A 22,137-nucleotide genomic window follows, 5' to 3' on the forward strand; every position below is an offset into this window, starting at 1 on the left:
AATAGGGAAATTAACAAATTGCGTGTAAAACAATATTAAATTTTATTTCGTCAACAAGAAATGAATAACTTAAGTAGAAAAGACATCCGATTCCATAGGCAAATGATGAGTTACGGTAGTTCCGGCTAGGCTATCCGATGCTACGTATTTTATTTCTACTTCGGAGACCATTGTACAGAATTGCATCCTCAACCTTGCTTGCTCTATCTTTGGGAGTTGTTTTATAGTTCTCGCCATACTCAGATAAAACATATCTACTTCGTCGTATGGCTGAGTCGTCAAATACGATTCTGAATATCTGTCCTTTATATCCTCGGGACTTTGTTTGAAAAATTCTGTCAGATCCCTGGGATGATCCAGTTTTCTCCTTTTGGGCGTGGGAGATTCAATTTTTGGAATTCCTACCGGCAATCCGGAATGGGTTTCGTCGTCTTCCGAGGCGTCAAATTGTTTATTCATTCCGTTTGTCATCTCCTCTCCGTAAATAATGCTGTTGGATAAAATACCTCGGCCCCTGGGGATTGGAAGAGTTTGTAATATAAACCTTTATGAAGAAGCTATTGCAACTTCTTCGGTTAAATATCAAACACGTACGATCTCTCCTTCATGAAAGGCAGCAGAAATGCCATTTGGCTCTCGTACTTCCAAGGAGTATAATTTTTGTTGATTCCTTGGCCCCATTTCTTGGAACGTCTTCTTTTCACCGCATTCGCGAAACAATTTCGGAGCATTGCCCAAAGTTCTTTACACCTTCCAGCTGGAAAATTCAACGATTAATTTAGATGATAAAGCGATTTAGCTTATTTATAGAGTAAAATCAATACGCAAATGTATATGAAGCAAAAGATATGTGTGGCTAAATTGCATTAGTCAGCGAGTTTGAAGCTAAGGATTATTTGTGCATTACCACAGATATGAATGTAATAATAATTTGGTTCATCAAATCAAATATATTTGGATAATTGGTGAGATCAATTTTGGGAATGGATCCCTTACCGGGTAAATTGAGTTCGGCGCCAATCTCTTCCCACGCTTCGTTCCTTACGTTATAGTCCCTGTACTTTGCACTGTGAATGTCGTAAAGCGCTTCGTGTTCTCGAACTTTATGTATTAAACGCTCCTCCATTATTTCTATCTCATATAAAATATGCCCAATGTATAACAATACCTTAAACCTCTCGTCTTGTGATATTAGCAATGGATTTTGATGCGTTGCAGTAGTAGAATATTATGTTAATCCATGTCCACGCCATACCATGCTACATTACGTTACGCCATGCTATGTCACGTGACAGACGTCTATTTCCATGCGTTCGCCGCGTGGCGTGGGGTGGCGTAGGTTTCGACTACGTTGCGAAATCGATGCAGCTGATCTGAGGGGGGTAATGCAAGCGGTTCTATTTAAATTTCCATTGTCTTTTTTTCATTTTAATAATCATACTTTTTTCCATGTACTTCAAATAAATTTCTTTAACAAATTTATTAATCAATTGAATACTGTACCCCATCTATTCCCATATATAACGACTCCAATTGTTACTTTTTCAAGTATTTTTGCGATGAAAATTTAATTATTTGATTTTATTTATAACATTTACTGCACGAGTCTTCACACGCGTATATTTATATGACAGTTTAGCAGCTTTTATGTATATAAAAAGCAGAATTTGCAACGAGTATACTGTTTGCTCCAACATCACGGAAAATCTTGTAAAAATCGTTTACGAAACAGTCAAATTTCTTTGCCATAGTTCAATTTGGGCCAGAAACATGCCAGTGCCACAAACGGGCTTCGTTGATGTTGGAACAAACATAGTATATTCGTTGCATAATATTTTTCTTATATATACACAGCTATTATCTATAAAGCTGCTTCGCTTACATGTACAATAAACATATTTGTATTTCAATCTAAAAATTTTAAATTTGTGCACAAATAAATTAATGCGTAATAATGTTCATATTATGCGCTAGAATAAAGTCAAATTTATTGCTTTTGATAAAATTTAAAAGAATAAATTAAAACATTTAATCAAATCAATAATAATATAATATTAATAATATTTTGACAATATCTAAATACAAATATATATACAGTATAGATACAAATTCTTCTTCACCGTAAAATTACTTACAGTATAGACAAAATTTATTATTGAGACTCAAGAAAATTAACTATATATATATATATATATATATATACATATACATATATAGTATCAAATGTTGGGTGAAAATTTTACAAGTACTATCCCAAAGAGATGTAAAAAAATATCCAGAAAAATTATACGTAACATTGGATACTAAAATATTTATTTAAAATTACTGTATATTTGGCACACAGTTTCTAAACATAAAGCACGGATGAATGTCGTTAGAAGTAGATGAATTGGTTAGCAATTACTTTTCATGGAATGCATACTTTCACAATTGTTATTCAATATCTCTTTAGATGTATTTAGTAAAATTTTAAAGTTAAATCTTTTACAAATGTTGAAACGAATTAATCTTAAAAATGCCAATTAAAATTAAACGTTATTTATGTACACTATCGTGTTTGCTTAAAACTGAGTAGCGTAAATATATCGAAATTAGCTTATAAATGCGCATTTTACTTCATGATAAAAAATAATTTATTTTTTATTCGCATACTTTTCATTACTACTTTACTTTGATTATGTTTACTTCTGTAAAACTATGAAGGCCTTAAATTTCAGAGTAGAAAAATGTTAAATACTGAAATAATAATTGCAGAAACTTGGAAAGAGTGTTATTTATCACAAATCGTTAATTGATACTGACAAACTATATTTAGTTACCAATAATGCAAATTTTATAACACACTTTTCGGGTTTCTAATTTACATAATATTAACCATACTTGAAAAGTGTAGTAACAAAGTTTTGCTAATTGTTTTTAATTACAACCTAATATATGTGATAGGTTTAAGATAAATTTACAGCTGTATCATAGATAAGTTCAAATTAGCGCTTTTTAGATTTATTAATCAGCATTAGACGGTAAGAAAAATAAAAATGTTTGTTAGAATACTGTTTGCCGATTAAGAATTCATATATTATTATAAAAATATATTATTTTACTTAAATGCTCCTTTTTATATTCATACACTTTTCAAGATGGAAAGAACTGAAGTGATGTCTATTCGATGTATATACAGGCAGATGACTTCACTTGCAGATTGGTAATTATTTATCTCCTGATAAAAAAAGTATAAAAACATGCATTACACCCAATTTGTAAATTTCACTGTTCAGACCAATAGTCGAATAATATTGTATAAAAATAGGCTAACTATTTAAATATAAATCTGTTTGATAAAGCTTATAGGAAGACAAATTTAAATATCGTAAATATTAATTTTCAGTTATACAAATATCGGCAATTACCTTATGCTTACTAATAAGAAATCTTCAATAGATTTTATGCGATGTATGTGTCGCTTCGTAAAGTTATTTTTACATATTGTACTACCTCGTGTCTCTTTCCGTGATCAATAGATAAGTATAAAATCATCACAGCATCAAGTTTAGGACGGAAATTAGACTTTAAGTAAATTACGCCGAGCTCAAAAGTTCCCTGAAAACCAATAGAATATAAGTATCATTTACAAGTAACATATATATTATACATGATTATGTATTTCTCTAATTAATCACATTTAATAACTTACGTAGATAGCTCTCTTCCAAGTAAACCAGTTCCTACCAATCCCGTGCGCGAACGGCTACGATTCAGTTGAGCTCTCCTTTCGGCTGTAATGAAAATAAATAATATTAAATGCTTAGTTATTAGGTACTTTCCTTTTAAACTTGAAATAAATCTGAGCGACTCATTTGTATACAGTTTAAATTACATAAACTGTATTCAACCGGATCACTCAACTGAGATTTAACTAAGTTTTGGTTTAAAAGGAGAGTACTTATTGAGTATACGCCTTAAATATAATTGTATGGACAAAATAAGGACACCTCTGCCTATATCTTTAATAGTGTAAATATAAGCGATGTTTACGTTTTGTATTATCGATCGAGTATGGAATAAGTGAATATTTAGGAGTCAATAATTGAGTTTAAAGTGTTATACATATCTCTGTATAATCGATTAAGTTCATGCTCAAGTGTCAAGGAAATAATTTTATTTCTTATTGAGCATTTTTAGTGAATACTGCAATGAATCACCATTAACAAAAATGAATTATTTCAATGGCTTTAATTCGAACACAGTTACAAATTTAATGGAGGAAACCAAATATTAATTAATTTTTTTCGTTTTTATTAAAAGTTTCCTTTAATTCATCGCTTGTACTTGGTAACACTATAAAATTATAATCTACAAAATATATCACAAAACGCAGTTCAACTTGTGCGCATTTAAAATTTACATGATGGGCAATATTTAATATTATATTTAATAAAATGTCAACAAATAAAAGCTGCTTGTAATAATACTCATTAGAATAAAAATAATACATTATCACAAAATTGATTATATCATTTCATATAAATAGCTGAAAATTTATTCAAATATTTTTTTGCGTTTTTGCCAAAATTTCCATGTCATCTTTTCACGTTTCAAATCTCTAGTTGGAATTTTGACTTTAGACGAAAAATGTGAAGACTGGTTAATGGGCTTTTCGATCAATTTGACAATTGGCGAACCAGTATTTTCAAATTTCACAGAAACTTCTTTTTTCTCCGTCTTCTTATTTTCTTGCATGTTTATTGCAATTACAGGAGTATTTTGCGTTAACATTCCAATTCCACTAATCTCAACAAGTTGCGGTGAATCAGATTTATTGATAAAAGCAGAAGATGCGGATTTCAATGATAAACTAGAATTAAGAGATTTCATACTGGGGTATTTGATCGTAACGTCATTCTGATTTTCATCCTGGTATTGCGGTATATTTTGAAAATTTTTCACTCTTACTAACTTAGCTTCAGAAATGCTTTTCTGTGCTTTCAAATTTCGGTTATCGGCTGATTGCGGAACTGTGAAATGTATATTGCATGTTGCGTCGGGAGATAATAAATGTGTACGTATATCCGGCATTGACACATTCGCGCTAAGCGGACTAGACAATTGGTATCCAAATCGTTTTCCGTGGTTAAAGTATCTTCGAGTATGTCTACGATTCATGATTGCGCGACGAACCATGCTACTTCTCTTGTATCTTTTGGTAACCGTAATACGCTTAGATTTAATCGGAGTAGCTCCGTAAGCATCGTTACGGAACGCCTTTTTGTGCAATGACGAAGATGACGAGTTCTTAGGTGTGCATTTGGATAATCTGTTTCCGAGTGTATACTTCATTCTCTGAGGACTACACGCTTCTAATTTATTCATAAGAGAAATATATGAGAATTCGTCTAAATTTGTATTGACTTCATTCAGTTGGGATATCGAGATGCGAGTTATTTTACAATTTGAATGAATTGATGATTTCGGAATAGCTCCAGTATTTTTCTGAAAGTTATCAATATCTTGTTCGTCATTTAAATTCAACAATGGTACTTCTGTAAGAGCTTGATTAAATTCAATGCCGACAGAACGTCTGTTAAAATGGGTAAAAGCCATAATTGAATTAAAAGTTGTTTCTCTTTTAGGTGTTTCGTTAAACTGAGAATACTGCATTAGTCCTGTCTTGTTTCTTGTCTTCTTATAATACGAGCTAATACGAGAAAGATACCGCTCAACCTTTGGTGTTTTTTCAGCCTCGTGCATCAGCCGTTTTTTATAAGCGTCCTGATTGTCATCAGGGGTGCAATACATAGCTGGATCTTCTGTTCTGTTTCGGATTGAGGGATAGGTAAATACATGACGAAATTGCTCGATGGGTGTTTTTTCTTGGTAATTTTGAATTTTGGCCGATGACATCGATAGTTCTCCGTTAAAAAGTTTTTGATTATGCGGAGGTTGCCAGCATGCAAGCCTCGTACCATTTTTAGTCCTAAAGAACTTACCACCAGCAACGCGCGTTTGCCGTTTACGACGCTGATCGGGCCGACTAAAGGCTGAGCCAGTTTGAAGAGCTTCCATGAGGCTGTCCATAACGCCTTCTTGTGTTTCGTGTGCATTGATGTCAACTAGCGCACGTTTACGTGCGGCACGCGCTGCTTTTTCCACCTCAGCCTTATCTCGTGCTTCTCTAGCTCTTCTTTGTTTCTCTTCCGCTTCCCTTAGCTTTATAATCTCCATTTGAGATTGCTGAAGAAATAATAAGACCAATAAGTTAGTAAAATTGTTTAAAAATTTCGTCATATGGCTTATAATAATTTTTTTTGTAGCATTTAGTCATTACACTAAAGTCATCCTTAAACGTTTTAATATCGCCAAAGAACTCTTCAATAGTATATTTTTGTTTGTCGAAGGAGAAAAACTCCGATATGTCTGTATACAAACTGTCCATATTTTTGAACATGTTCTGCATTACTTCGTAAGATTCTCGAGCTTTCTTTGCAAATGGCTAAGTATTTGTTCAATTAAGGAAAACAACAAAGATCGTAAGTGAACAATCAGAATGAAAATAAATCAAAAAGGATACAGTCATAACTTCTGAGAATAAATCATCACTGGATTGGGGTACCCGAGCATTAGTAAGATCTTGTTCAAGATTACGAATGTTCGAATCCATTTGACGTAAAATTCTCTGCACATTTTCTAAAGATACTCGGCTGGCTCTGTCCACGTGTGCTAATTCTTCTGAGAAATTAAGGCATTCCGGAAACTTCCTCTCTATAGTATCCACTAAATAATGCATAAGTGTTTGCTTATTATCTATATCTTTTGTACTGGTTAACTGTGAACAATTAAATATCGTATTAATCAATAGCGTTTTTGTCACAACAAAAGCAAAAGAAAAGAAAAGTAAATCATAAAGATTTACCTTAGTTAGAAAACTAATCTCAAACCCAAATGCTTGTCCATTCTTCGATCCAGAGTTCATATAGTTTCCAAATAATAAAATCAATTCAAGTATTCTTCCAAACTTTTTGCTGTTCTTCACTTCTTCGCATGCTGCTGTACCTGCTACTATATCAGGTTTCACATCTTGAACTAGCTCTTCGTAACGTAACATAAAACTTAATGATCTCAGTCTTGGCAATAATCTTTTAATTGTAGATATCTAAAAAAAGCAGATAACGTTGAACAATCATCCAATCGAAGCAGGTACAGTTGAAAATTTCAATAAATACTAAATATTTACTGTAACGCAAAATTGTTCGGCTTCAGTTAGGTCATCGTATTGGTCCTTAAAGGCTTGTAACTTATTTAATTGATCTGGTGGCGGTAAATATTGAATCAGACCTTGAAGAACGTTGTCAGAAATTACAGGACCATTGCATTTTAATAAACATTTTTTTACTTCTTCGTACGACATATGTTTTAACGAACCACCAAGAAGAATCAATATATTTTGAGCAGATTTGCTATCCAAAACTTTAAGGTCTTTAACCTTTTTCGTAGGTGCAGATCTGATGAGAAAGATACATTTTAAACGATTATGCAGACATTTTGATTATATCCCTTATTGTAAAAAAATATGCAGCTTAAAAATGTATATCTTACTTGTCGACAACATCATCAAGTTTCTTTCCACTTCGTTTAGACGAAAACTTTTGTGCTAGATTATCCAATATTTCCGGACTAGCCAACTTATCTTCTTGTACTTTGGTCCAAAATGATTTTTCGGTAAGCTTGTGCGGTAGGATCTGAATAAGAAATTTCATGTATAATATTATGATTAAAAAGTGAAATACACGTGCACATGTTATGAGAAAACAGTACTAACAGCTTTCCAATTCGCTCTTTTCAATGGTCCATCCACTTCCCATTTCTTCTTAGGCTTTAATCCATGAGGCAAGACTTGCACTGCACCTGGCGGAGGTATAAACATTCCGCCTCCCATCATTGGAGGTGGTGGAGGGCCCATACCTGGCATCGGAGGGGGTGGAGGACCCATTCCAGGCATGGGAGGAGGCGGTGGTCCACCCATGCCAGGCATTGGAGGTGGTGGTGGTCCACCCATTCCAGGCATTGGGGGTGGAGGTGGTCCACCCATTCCAGGCATAGGAGGCGGTGGAGGTGGTCCGCCCATACCAGGCATTGGGGGAGGAGGTGGACACATTCCTGGTTTCTGTCAGCAGAATTCGTTGAATTTTTTGGTCAATCTTTCTCCTCTCATTTCAAAGGTATCAAATTAAATACTGCTATAATAGTCTTATGAAAATCATACCGTATTGCCCGTTATTCGACCACTGCCTTGTTCCAATTCTTTTATTTTATTCTCCGCATGTTGCAGTTTTGCTTCAGTTTCCTGTTTACTGGCTATTGCCTCTTCCAATTTTTGTGAAACTTCAACTAAACGCCTCTCTTCCTCCGCACGAGACTTTTCAACCAAAGTATCTATTAATGGTTGAACATCTATTTGAAAACGTTTCGTTGCACTAAAATCTGGATCACAACCTGATCGATGTAAAACAATTTGCGACACGCATTCTTCTATTAATTTATAATATGCAGGTCTGTTGAAAATATTGCAATATTAAATTCTATCCTCGTGATAAGGTTAAATTTTACGGAAAAGTGTTATTCACCTTACTAATGCATCATCCCTAATAAATAATAAGTGCTGCAGAATTGACAGGAAATAAGGTTCAGCTGAAGTATCCATTACCATATTCTTTACTACTTCAAAGCAATCATTCACATCGTCCAATTCTAAGCGCACATGGTCAAACCTTTGTATAAATTCTTCATAGTCCTCTTCTTTTTGTTCGTTAAATATCTTTAAATGCATTGCCAAGTCCTCGGATTCTTCTTTCTCCAATGCTTCCAGCATATCAGATAATCCTACGCGCATAATTTCGTTCCTCAGATGCAACCGGAAATCTAGATCCTCGGCGTAGGAAATAATTGAGTTTATCAACTGAAGACATACCACCTGCCAGGAAATACAAATTTTAGCATTAAGATTCAAAATTCATTTGACTTAAGAAATGGAATGTTTTTATTGATAAATATATGTGATAGGCTTACCCTTAAATTCTCATTCTTTTTGTTCATCAATCCTTGTACTATCGGTAAAAATCTTTCCCTACACTTAAATTCGCCATTCATTGTAATAGCATCTAGAACTTTTTTATGACTATCGCTTGAAATTAAGCAGACAGCGCCAAGTAATTTGACAGCTTCAGACATGACCGAAGGTTTAGAGGGCTCCAAGGATCTTGCCACAATGGTCAGTGCTTCATGATGGGCCAGCATCTCTTTTATTCCGACAGTATTATTCATAATAGCTTTTAAGCACCGGATACATTCGTACTGTATTCGTTCATAACTATTATCACTATAAAAAGAATAATATATTTTACCAAATGTGTACAGCACAAACCATTGTGAATTAAACAAACGGTATCATTTATAAGCGACAATCCATCATGCATAAGAATATATATGTTCATGTACAATCAATTCAGAAGTGAAAAGAATCTTGCTTAAGTTTTACATTGTTTAATAGTATATTTTTAATTGCATAAGCTTCAAATAAAATTCTGGGATTGATTTGTACAAGTATCAAGCTACTGTAAGAGAATAATAAGCTTAAAACTGAAATAAAACATGAAAATTTGCTAAAAATAAGTATATAGTTTATAAAAAAAATATTCATGGGCAAGCTGAGATTAGAAAACTATTTAGAAATGCTGAAACATAAAATTGCTGTTCTTTAAGCGTATATATTCAATGAGATTTACGTGAGATTACCTATCATAAGATATGAGGGCACTGGAATAGAACAATACGAATATTAGACTACCGTGGTTGGTTGATAGAGAAAAATGTTATACGTAATTAAAAAAAAATCTTTAGTATAATAATATGAAACACTTACTTTCTGTAGCATTCATTGAGCGTTGCAAGAACTTGCTTCAGCCCTTTGGTTCCAAACTCTTGAACCCAACTCAAGGGATTGTTTGTCAGAGCAATTCTAAGTGATTCTATGCAATTATAAATTTTATTAACGCTTAGGTCAGGCTGCGCTAAGTATTGTATATACTCTGCCGGCTTGTCAAATTTTGAACGATTTTCTTGAATGCTGCCCTTGTAGTGCAAAACCAACATTTCTCTCTTTTTCGCTTCCGATTGTTGTCGAAGTGGCTCCTTCTTCTCTTCGGTCAGATTCATATTTGCCTGTTAACAATGAATTATCTTACATTAATTTACTCTCCAACCGCCAGATTGGAAATGACTAGGCAGGATTTCATCGCATACATACCAACATCTCTTCGAACCTGTCATTCACCGTCTCTTCGTCCATTCTTTCGATCATGCATCGTTGCTGCTCTACTTCGTTAAAATCATCACCGGAGTGGGGGCGGGGGATGGTATTTTGGCCCGCGCCCCCTCTGACCCCAACCCCACGACCCGATTTCTTCGGCCGGCCAAACCATGTGTCCAGCTGAAACAAAAAATAAAATAGTCATTAAATGACTCATCGATCCGAAAAAGCTGTTGACATCCTGCTCCGATTACTAATTAGATTCAAACAATCAATGTCTGGCAAAAATCCTCTCCTTTCGACCGATCGTTAAAAGCAAAACCTATCTCTATGTCATTTAGATAATAACGACACTAAAATATTTATCTTTATAAAACTTATCAGTCGTAGATCAGTGTTATTATACACTCACCCCCAAAAAATTTAGCATAACGTGTATACACGATTCACAACGCATTTTCAAAGCTGCTAGGCTGCAATAAAAAGCGGAAAATAAGTCGAAGCACCGTAACAATAGTCCACTGTCTTATATCGAAGCTTTAAAACTACAATGCTCCAATCATTTTTGTCGATGCTCATCCTGTAAAGTGGGGAAAGAAACGTCGTACGATATACCGAAATCGAAAACATATTCTCATTGTCAATTCGCGTCGAGCGTCGAGCGTCGAGAAGCAGCAGGACTTATTAGGAGGAGCCATAAGTATATTCTAACTCACGTATCACACTCTTATATACCGATGGCAAGCACTCTTCATAAACGTTTGTTTCACTTTAAGTCATATCTAATTTAGTCAAGTTCAATGTTGCTTCCACACACACACACGCATATACACAATCTCTATACTATTTATTTTCTTTTCAGAAGCTTTCACTCTTTTCTTGCGAAATACCGAATACCCAGACAATATTGTGTCTAAGTTCCGGTTCATAAAATCAAACGTTTTAAAGAAAACTATTTATTGCGATTTGCTCAGTGAAGAAAGAAAAACAGCGTTTTATTGTTCGACATGAGTGTTATCTATTGAAAGATTTACTGGGAGATTTTGTAAAAATTGATTTTACCGAGGCATTGATAGGAGGTTTATATAGGCAATAATTTTTGAAAAGAAACACTTGTGGGATAAGGCGAGTATGACAAACCAATAGTATCACAAGGCGCATGGTGTCACTGACGTGTTTTACACAGACGGCCTTGTATTTCCACACATTTGCAATCAAATACACGTGTACTTAATTCTCCATCAACGATGGAATTTAACTGCGATTCGAGCCATGAATCGTTGGTATAAATTTTGCGCAATTACAAGGCATCCCCCTGTACTACTTTCTAATAAGGTTCGACAAGTACAAATCTTAATATTGAAAGTCAAACGTGATAAAAATATTGGAAGGCTGAAGAAATGGAAAATAAAAATAAAAATAGACCTCTGATATCCACGTCAATCGGAAACTATTTAAAAATCGTTTATGCGAACGATATTGTTTTGAGGGATTTAAACTGTTTATTATCACCGTTTAAAATTTCCTTCCGCAAAAAATAATAATAACAGTAGCACGCACGTCTCATCCTCGTTACGTCATCGCTATATTTTCGCAGACGTATTTAACGAGCATCGCGCTTAATTTCATAATGATCACTTTGTAAAAAGCGTCGAAAATATATAGTAGGGAATTGACAAATATATAAGAATATTATTAATCTTTATAGATTTGTGCTATTTATGCCTGACGGATTTTATACTTGATTTTCGTAACAAAATTCCTTTGGTGGATTTTGCTTGGAGCGTGATAACGTCTGAAATAATTTATTTTACAGTTTGATTGGGTAATATGAGAGAAAAATAATAAACAAAAAACACGAAAGGAGCACGTAATTCCAGAAAGGAATTTTCTAAACAAATATTCAGCTCGAATAACTTTATCCTCTGGCAGAGAATTTATCGTAGAATTGACAGTACAGATACCGCGCTCAATTGAATTACAAAGCTTCGCAACAGGTATTTATTTTGCCCCGTTAAAGGCAGCATACATACATATATGTATGCATGTGTGGAATATCTTACCAAATCCGTGATCATGATTTTATCCTTGCTAGGCACCGACGCACTGAATTAATGTCTCATGTTAAAAGAAACTGATCGAATCCACCCAAGTTAGATAATTTATTGGAACATTTTCATTTGGACAGGTGCACTTATTCAAACTCCCCTCCGTTATGCGATGCTCGTGAACAATTCCTGGACCAGCCAGTCGGATTGCACTCGGTTCTTCCGCATGTTAAATCATACCTTACGAAAGAACCAACTTGAAATTCAATTCCAAACTCTCTAGCATGGACTGGCGCAAAATCAATCCAAATCACTATTCACAATATCCTTATATTCTTTTGGCCAGACTTTCTCCAGTATTCCGAGCAGCAACGAACAAGAATTTTCCCAAACGCAGCCTCCAACACTTTTCTCGGATCCCTGATATTACACGAAATATTCGTTCAAAAAACTCTTATCCACAATCATCACACTTATTTTGCGTCTCGAGAAAAAACCATCAAAGATCATACGTCCTCGATCCAGCTATTTTTACGAATGACTCCACGTGTGACATTCACGCGTAATCAACTTGAATTTCTAAAATCGTAGTTCCGTTTCTGTCTATACACAGCAGACACACAAATGGCACCGTTGGAGTTAATCTCGAGTGGAGTGATTCGTGTAGCTCGGGTAATCAACGTTTAAGGATGATTGAAATGCGAGTAAAAGTGGAATCGCATACAGCGAAGATGTTTCATGCGGTCGGAAGTGCAGGTCGAGTTATAGGCGTGCGTGTACGGAGCCGAAGAATCGTTAGGTTCGAGAGGGAAGTAGACGCATTATCTTAATTAGCACTGGCACTAGTATCACTGGAGAGTACTCGAGTATCGGGAGCCGGGAGTCAATGAGTACATCGAGAGAGAGAGAGAGAGAGAGAGAGAGAGAGAGAGAGAGAGAGAGAGGAAGGAAAACTCAGGATCGCGTAGTTGGTTATTCTTTACTGCAGTTTCCTCTATCGAGGGAAAAAAGCTACCGTTGCAACACAGAGCGAGGATCAGAGACGACGAGGAGCGTTCGCCGCGGTTGCTCGTGCGAAAGATCGCAGCAGATATTCTCCGTAGGTTCTTCCGCGCCAGATTCAACACGGCAGACTGAAAAAGTTAAACTTGAAAGAGCAACGTTGCTGCTGCCGAAGCTGCAACTTATCTTGTCCCTCCGCGGTGGTGGTTCTCCGCTGCTCAGATCGGCTTAACTCGGCTCCATTCGGTTCTCCATTCGCTCTTTGACTCTGCTCACCGGCTGCTGCCTGCCTGCTGCTTTTGCCCGTTTGCGGCCGGCCACTCCCGACTGTGCACTAGCTACTACTGTACCTCGGAGTCGCGGCTGCACTTTCATGGGAGATACATCTCTTTTCTATATATATATATATATATATACATCTCGTCCTATTATTATTATTACCGCACAAATGCGATGGACTTTTTCAATTTCCTATCACGCTTGTTATCTCTGTCTCTCTCTCTCTCTCTCTCTCTCTCTCTCTTGCTGTACCTCTGCAGCAATCGCTAATTCTACCAGCCAAGGCCATTAATCAAACCTCTCGTCACCTTTCGTTCCCTCCATCTCTAAATTCCCGGTCGAATATAATTTGAGTTAAATAAGAAAGAAGCAACGCTCGATTAATTTTCATCACGAGCAATAGACATACGCGGCTTGTCCTGGAATAGCCATTATATCAATTCGGACGATGAACGCTTGTAGTTCCGATGCTTTTTCTGCATCAAGCTCACGCTGCGCATTAATTTCGTCAATTATATTCTCCTGCTGCGGCCGAAAGTCCCCGCAGCTATATGCAAAGTGCAATGGTGAGACCGTTTAATTTTATACGCAGCCGGTATAACGAGCTTCTGGACGGGAGAATCGCAGCTTGTAATTTGTATGTATATACGAAATAGCAGGCTCCGATCGACTCATGAGCAGAGTTTAGGAAATTTTGCCGATGGTTGAATATTTGTTTACGTCGGTCGATACATACAAGATTGCTTTTCGCGTTTGTCGAGTACAATATTGGTCGAGTGTGCGTATGAATATAACGTTTGGAAATTATTGGGTTTTATATGCGAAAGGGAAACGAATATACCGTGCACGACTAATAATGCGACTAATTACACGGAATACGGCCACGCGTGAATATCCAATAATAAATGCGGGGCGTACAACGAGTAGTAATTAGCATAGCGAATATATCGTTAATGTAAATGACGCTGTTACAGCAGCAGGAGAGCACGGCAGCCGGCAGGTATGAAAAAGCGAAAAGCATCTATATATCTATCGCAGTGCGCGCACAATGTTGCTCGCCACTTGCTTCCATCTGTCCGCGGCTCATTGCTTATGCCCTACTCTTAATTTTCTATTCTCCGGGATGCTTCGCCGGTGGAATGCAATGTCCCCGATTTCCCAACGTGCATGCATGCTTTAAACAATTCCAATGGAATTAAAGCATACCCGCGTCGAACCACCGCTTCAAACTACCCAAATTAATGCAATTGCAAATTCGTTCGTATTCCATTCCAATGATAAACTACTTTCTTTACCGAATACACGCACGCAGGTTTTTTCAAGCGGTCGTGTTAAAATTGCAGGAGTGCATAAATTGTTTATTCGACTGTTATATATATATATATATATATATATACTATTGTAATTATACCGCGACTCTCGCTTCCACCGGAACGAGGGTGAACCTTGTGTTGTTCCTAAAGAGAGTAAAATCGGTAGCGACGAAAAAAGTTTAACGAGGTAGATTAGCTTGTTACAGCTGAGAGAATCAGACGGATTGGTGTATACAGCATTTTTTGTCCAATCACTCGATACATTTGCGTTGCGTTGCGTTTCGTTGCTGCAGCGATAAAAAGCCGAGAGCGAGCTCTACGTGTACAGTTAGCTCGTAAGGTATGGGATTAACATAACGGCACAGCGAGTAAATTAAAGAAAGCAAAATGAAGGGAGAGAGAGAGAGAGAGAGAGAGAGAGAGAGAGAGAGAGAGAGAGAGAGAAGTTGGCCAGTGCATACACATTGGCAGAGGGCGCGTGCATGCATATATAAACAGGGAAGCAGCAACATTTTTTCCTTTTACGCTGACCGCTTATCAGGGACGAGTTCACCCGGCCTTAAACTCTCGACCGATCCTCCGATTTTCGCAAACGTCTGTATATAAATATTTGCACATATACAGTCTATCGCCGGGACGCCGTAACAACTTTCAATTCCCATCGCTGAATGCTATCCGAGCAACAATGGGAAGGCGCTTATGCGAAAATGCGACCTTAAGACCATTCTCTAATCTATACAAGCTTCTTCTTCTTCTCCTCGAATCTTTCCTATCGAATTTCTTATTCTCACCGACGACTCACATACTGCAATCGTAAATTCAAACAAATAAAACCGAACGGCTACGTCTCTATCTTAAGAATCCAAACTAAAGTGGGACATCGCGAGAGATCTCTCTCCTTGTATTTTATTGCCCAGTAAAGTCTTGTAGGGATTAAAGAGAAAATAAAAAAATGGCTAAACCTTTTAGCGAGTGAAAAGTAATTCCGTTGCTTCTGGCGTTGAGAATAGAGTCCGCTGGCAATATTATCCAGTTGGAAGAAGCTACGCTCGGTTTGTTATCAAGCGGGTAAATTCACTTTGTTCGACTCTAAGAATTTTAGAATTCGAAATGTATACGCCGAGAGATAAGAACAGCGTGTTTATGATGCGTATGTAGTACAATACAGATAATTCGCCGCGTGGCTATTTGTCGTATAACTTAACGACCGTATGGCATGACGCATCCTGCACCCAAACAATGTGTACAAAGCGAGGCAGATTGGTTAATAACTATACACTCGTTATAATGCTAGAGTTATTTAATATAGTATAAAATTCCTCAAAATAGCATTCCAACACTCTCTTACTCCGCGAGATTCGCTGCTTCGCGTCCCTCTCTCATTTTTTCTCCGCGGAAACGCGAGAAATCATAAAACGTACGATTTTTGCCGTGCTTTTTAGTCTAATGTTCAACGAGAGGCAACCTAATGTTTATTTTACGGTATCAGCGTTCTACACGGTACGGTAAAAGCATTCGATGCATCCGTTAGGTGAACAGCAGCGCAACTGTACTCTCGGAGCATTTTAAAGTAAAAATTCTGTAAAACAGAGGACAATAACAATGATTATTATTTTTCTAGAAAAAAAAAAAAAGAATACTCGGATGTACCTATGTAGTATAATAATTGGGTAAAAGGCCAAGCTAATGACGTAGTATTTATTTTCTTCCGTTTTATTTCTGGCAAACGAGTTTTTTTTCGTTAGAGAGACCTCGTTGACGCAATGACAAGTTCGCGCGATTCCAACGAACACACCGACACGGCTCGTGTGTTTACTTTTCATCCTGTGTGAGTAGGTATAGCTCTCGATCCTTTCTCGATGTCACAGCCTCGAATAACCCAAGGTTTAACCAATCGATCCCGCTTTTGGGGAGCCGATGAGGCAAAAACGAAGAAAATAGGAGTGCAATATTTACGAATTGCGTGAAACTGCTGGAAAGCTCGCGTGACGGGCCACGTTTTGCAGAGACGCTAAGGTCAACGTGAGGTCGTTGGGAATGACGTCACTGCCGCCGGTGGTCACGCCTTATTTCCACGTGGGCAAACAACGGTTCATCGATTTCGCATCTCCTAAATCAAGAAGAAAACTTGGCTCCATCGACCGGATTGATATTTCGCTGTGATATTGGCGCAGAAAACCATGCGTTACACGTAGGAAGCAATATCTATTCCTCTCGTGGAGATTTATCTTACGCGAGTCTGCTCAATATGTATACGCAAGGATTGCTCCATCGATAAACGATATTGTGCAAAGTTCGTCAGTCTTTGGATCGGTAATAAAAATGAAATGAAAATTTTCCGAGTAGGTTTTTATTTGTTTTGGGAGAGCGTTAATAGGGGAGATCGCATGTGTGACAGGTATTAATCTAACGCGGCAATCCAGCATATCGATTCGTACCGGTTTCACGCGGACGCGAGATAGCAATTACGACGAGATCTTATGCCGTTGAGAGGGCACATCACTTGGTAAAATTGCTCCTCTGTCCATTTGACACGGCAACGAGATACTTTCCATTTTCCCTATTCACTAATTTGTAAGTTGCGTTTCACCAGCGACTCTTATTATTATTATTTTTGTCCCCTTCTTTTTTCGTCGGGTTATTACATAATCGCCTCAGTATGCAGCCTAGCACGTATGATCTGCAGTTAACACCGAGCGATTAACTCTAATTCGCAACACTTATACTTGTATGGCCTAACAATTTTAAGGCAATCATCCAACGAGCCGAAAGATTTTATCGATTCACCGATTAAATAATTACTGTTCCCGAGGAAATTTCTAAAAACTCATGGCGATCGAATCGAGTCGTGCTGGAAGATTATATGCAAGGCGGAATATAAACAACGTGGGCGTGAGGGGATATAAAATTAGTTTTTCAACTACTTTAACGCAATGATTAAAAAGTGTACTCTCTATATATATTTTATACATATACTGAATGGACGATAGTTGCTCAATAGGCAAGTTTAATCGTGGTCTGGTTAATGAAACGCATTGGCTGTGGAATCTAGTTGTGTAAGAGCAATAACCTTCCTTGGCTGTGAGAAAAGAAAATGATGGTGAGATCATTTCGCCAAGTGGATGATGATGTAAGCGAGTTTTGTTTATTTCTACTTATTTTTCGTCTTTTAAGATAATCATGCAAAGCCATCGATCCATTCCTCAAGTTACTTCGAAGATTTGAACAAATATTTTAGAAATGATTATTTTATTCCCCTCAAAGATTAGCGCTTTCCAGGCCTCAACTTTTTTCGCAAACTGCACAATTATCTTTCTCACGTTTATCGCTCCAAGGAGTTATCAATAATGATAAGGTATCTATGTAACATGTTCGCATTGCCAAGCAGGCTCGATTCATATAATAGATAGAAAAATATTGTCTTCTCTGTAATTAAAGCACATATGGCAATAGTCGAATTCTGAGTTTTGGGAAGGAAGGTATATAAGTATAGGCATGAAATATCAGCGGCTGAGGAATGAACGAAGAATGTGTTCATCCTTGTAGTATGCAAGGTTACTGGACCGGTTCTCGACTGACAAACAGCACATTTTAAAGTATCTGACATCACTGGGAGTATTGATATTTAGTATTACTCAAATTATTTATTCGGCTTCTTTAATAATTATTATACTTTGCATAAAATTTAACGCACACAGATCTTTCGATACTGATAAGACTTTAATGTTTATTTTTCAAGCGTTCTCTATTAATGCATTCACGCGCATAAACGGTTCGTAAAAAGGAGATAAAAATTATATTTTGCTTAATAAATAAAGTCCGGTTATAATTTTACTATAAATTATGAATTTTACTGCAAGTTGATTCATCGGTAAAGAATAATAATCGATTGGCTCGTCATTAATGATTACTTTTACGTTTTATCTTTTTATTTAAGGTCAATGTATTATGAGTATTGAATTATACTTATTAAGCATAAATGTAGAGTTGCTTTCCAAGCAAATTTAATCTCACATATTTCCTTCTATTTATAATATCAATAAAATAGCAAACAAAGAATAGTGAATCGATAACATTTTTATAACCTTATGTTTTGTTTGTATTAAAATAATAGAACACACATATTGGTTTACAAAAATATTATGAATTTATACAATCTCTCGTTTAGAGTTTCTTGATAATTTAAATAAAATGTAGCCAAGATAAGTCCATTCTAGAAGGCCCTTCTCAAATCTTTATCTTCACTGGCTTTGACCACAACGCCTTAGTCACTCTCCAATGGCTAATTGTGATTAAGCATCGATGTAAGCCATTTATCGTGGAACCCTGAATGCGAAGGCTTTAGCCAATAATTAATTCCATGCATTACTCTGCAGTGCGGAACAATTTCCTTTTATGCACTGGTAATTCACCTTAACATACCATCTGGTAGAGACAGATCAAAGAAAAGATTTTATCCGTGAGTTGCTTGAATGCTTAAGGATCATTTGCCTCACTTTTATTTTATTTTTTTAATATTTCACTCCTCGCACGGACCGTTTTCTAAATTATTGCAGCCATGCTAGCGTATCGCTATTCAAAAATTTGCATGGTCTTAAAGAAAGGTTGAGAATAGACGAAGCAGCAATGTGGGAAAAGTAAAAGCAAGCGTAATTGACGAGAGGCGAAAACGGAGCTCAAGTGCATCGATTTCACACCGCTATCGTTTTAGCGTTTCTTCAATTACGCTTACTTCTACTACGTTGTTGCGTCTGTCGTCACAATGAGCCTTTAAAGTGACGGTTGTCATTGGGCCAAGTACTTATACTTAACAATTGATTCATACGAAGCGGAATAATCGTCGTTTATCGAAAACTTTCCTCCAACGTTCTTTGCGGAAAACCATTTCTCCGATTGATTATAGCGATATATATTCAATTTCAGTTTGATTGTCTTCCGCGAAAAGCTTCTGTATAGAATTTATGCAGGCATTTTACTTTTATTAATTAAAATTAATCGCAAATTAATTTTACTGAAAATTGTCATATTTATACAGAATTTGCAGTCATTTTTACATTCTCAGTATATTTGCGATTCAATAAAAATGATTTTAAATTGATTTAAAGGAAGTTTGAGGAATTTTCGAATTTTCATTTTTGTTAGAAAGTATCAAACAGCGTTAATGCTTGGTATTTTGATGGGCAGAGCTACCCGGCACTCGGTGGATGATTTGCATTATCTCAGATCATTTGTTTAATCAAACTTTCTCTCTCTCTCTCTCTCTCTCTTTCTCTTGGTGGGTTTGGAAGGTGTCCTCTGGACCATGTATAGCAATACGATACATCTCCTTTTCTGAACTCAGGACGCCCACTGTTACCCAATCTGATTGTCACATTTATAGGATTTCTGACTTGACACCCTTAAACCGGACACTCTGTGTAGTGTATACAAGAGGAGTAAATTGAAATCAGTAGAAAGATATCTATTTAAAATTTTAAATTTTACGACATCTTCCTAATAAGATAACTTTAGAAATTATGTAAATTTGCAGAGCTGATTTATCGCAACACACGAAGGTAGCTTATATTATTTTGGTTTCTCCGCATACCACAAATTAAACAATATGCTAACGAAACGTGAGGCAGGAAATGTGATCCGCCATAACGTTGATTAGAATCTACTACACTTATTTTACACTATGTGTTAATACATTTGCTATATACAAAGTATGCATAGTAGACGATGTTATTTTAATGCGCAACAGAAATAATCGATGAATCGAACGAAAGCAATAAATTTGTTACAAGTTTTTGAAATATCTCCAGATGAAATACGATTTGAAGCTCGACAAATGACACAATATTGCAAATTGATGTTATTTTTACCTTGATCCCTGACTCAGCTCTTTGATACCAGCTCTGTCTTCTTTTAATTGCCCTTGACATTTTTGCACGACGAAAAATTGCACTTGGAAAATCACTCTTATTTTCTTAAGTTATTTTCCGTACAATTGTCTTTTTATCAGTCGGAAAGTGTTGAGTAAAAATGGCACAGAATATTTGATTCGATGCGTTACGTATGACATGTGAAACCCGACGCAAATCTCTTATTAATCGTTTACCCGCAGGCAGGTACCGACGACGTTCGTTCTAGTACTACTAGCATTCAAGCGCTATGCGTGCCACTAGAATGCTCGCGAGTTGAGTAACTGCGTTCTTTGATAGTTGCTGACAATTGTAAATTTCACAGCGATAAGACCTCACTCCCACGATTTCAAGTAGTTCACGCATACCAAGTGCACAATTTGTAGCCAAATTCTAGGTAGTATATTTCTGTAGAATTTTTTTTTACTATTTGGTTGTTATCAAGAAATATCTAATTTTATAAATTACAATTCAATTATTTTTTATTATAGTTTTTAATGTATTTTTTCTTTGTTTTTTTTATTTAGATCAAATTATTTTATCATATACTTACAAAACTGCCTGTTGGTTTCTCTCTTCTATTAGCCATCTTCTCAATTGTTTAATTACCTTCTTTTATACATTTCTTTATTTCTGAAAATAAAAATACAATTTGGTACCAATTCTTATTTAAGCAAGATATTCAATATTTTCATTTTGCAAAACACTGTAATACAATTAATTCCAAAAAAATGAGCTCTAACAGGTGGTTGTGGCTTCATCAAAATTGACAAATGCAACATTCAATAAAAACGATACATAATTATATAATGAATGTTACAATAATTTATATTTTATCATTCAACAGCATTATCAATCTACGAATTAAGCGTAAGCTTCGTACAATGACGAAAGCTTGATGTTGACAAACTACTTTGACCTAACCAAAAATCTGGACCTTGAATTTGAATTTCAATGTAGTAGAATGTTATTGTGATCCACGATAACGCCTATAACTAGCGTTAAAGCAATCTCATTTATATCAATATAGTTGCAACTTCTATTAGTTTAAACCAAAAAAATGTTATAATATTCACCTGGACGCAGGAAACAGGGTATGGATAGGATTGCCATCTGCCCTCTTTTCCCCGGACACTGACCTCTTTTATTTACCTTATGGGAACGTCCGGGGGGATTTTTAAATTTATCTGAGATTTTCAAATCGTTCAAAAAAGTTTTTTTTTTTAATTCGTTATTACCCGTAAAAGACTGACGAATAAATATTATTGGACATCGGAGATGTGTTGTGGTAA

The 22,137-nt window shown here is 36.1% G+C and overlaps 2 protein-coding genes across 4 annotated transcripts; both read right to left on the reverse strand.

The window, feature by feature from the left end:
* Window positions 1-25: 25 nt before the first annotated feature.
* On the reverse strand, window positions 26-3,541 carry LOC136780589 (uncharacterized). Its single transcript, XM_066739057.1, has 4 exons — window positions 3,408-3,541; window positions 997-1,373; window positions 595-757; window positions 26-514 (listed from the first exon to the last, which is right to left on the reverse strand). The coding sequence occupies exons 2-4, from the start codon at window positions 1,124-1,126 to the stop codon at window positions 70-72; spliced, it is 738 nt and encodes a 245-aa protein (XP_066595154.1). The 5' UTR covers window positions 1,127-1,373; window positions 3,408-3,541; the 3' UTR covers window positions 26-69.
* Window positions 3,457-21,481, reverse strand: dia (diaphanous related formin 1). Of its 3 annotated transcripts, XM_066739047.1 has the most exons (17): window positions 21,399-21,474; window positions 20,807-21,296; window positions 10,298-10,480; window positions 9,914-10,212; window positions 9,787-9,807; window positions 9,061-9,370; window positions 8,619-8,965; window positions 8,258-8,546; window positions 7,814-8,158; window positions 7,591-7,733; window positions 7,229-7,496; window positions 6,908-7,147; window positions 6,566-6,820; window positions 6,323-6,487; window positions 5,985-6,228; window positions 3,692-3,773; window positions 3,457-3,597 (listed from the first exon to the last, which is right to left on the reverse strand). In XM_066739047.1, exons 2-17 carry the CDS (start codon window positions 20,864-20,866, stop codon window positions 3,576-3,578), a joined length of 3,273 nt encoding a protein of 1,090 aa, XP_066595144.1. In that variant the 5' UTR covers window positions 20,867-21,296; window positions 21,399-21,474; the 3' UTR covers window positions 3,457-3,575. The 3 variants fall into 3 exon arrangements, with proteins under 3 accessions (XP_066595144.1, XP_066595145.1, XP_066595142.1); XM_066739048.1 differs by lacking the exon at window positions 9,787-9,807 and having other exon boundaries at window positions 21,399-21,473; XM_066739045.1 differs by lacking the exons at window positions 3,457-3,597; window positions 3,692-3,773 and adding an exon at window positions 8,230-8,231 and having other exon boundaries at window positions 3,785-6,228; window positions 8,278-8,546; window positions 21,399-21,481.
* Between the last annotated feature and the right edge of the window lie 656 nt (window positions 21,482-22,137).

Source organism: Prorops nasuta, unplaced genomic scaffold, assembly GCF_024137725.1.
Source record: "Prorops nasuta isolate Cenicafe-Biocafe unplaced genomic scaffold, Cenicafe_Pnas_1.2 PNAS00019, whole genome shotgun sequence".
Taxonomy (NCBI): domain Eukaryota; kingdom Metazoa; phylum Arthropoda; class Insecta; order Hymenoptera; family Bethylidae; genus Prorops; species Prorops nasuta.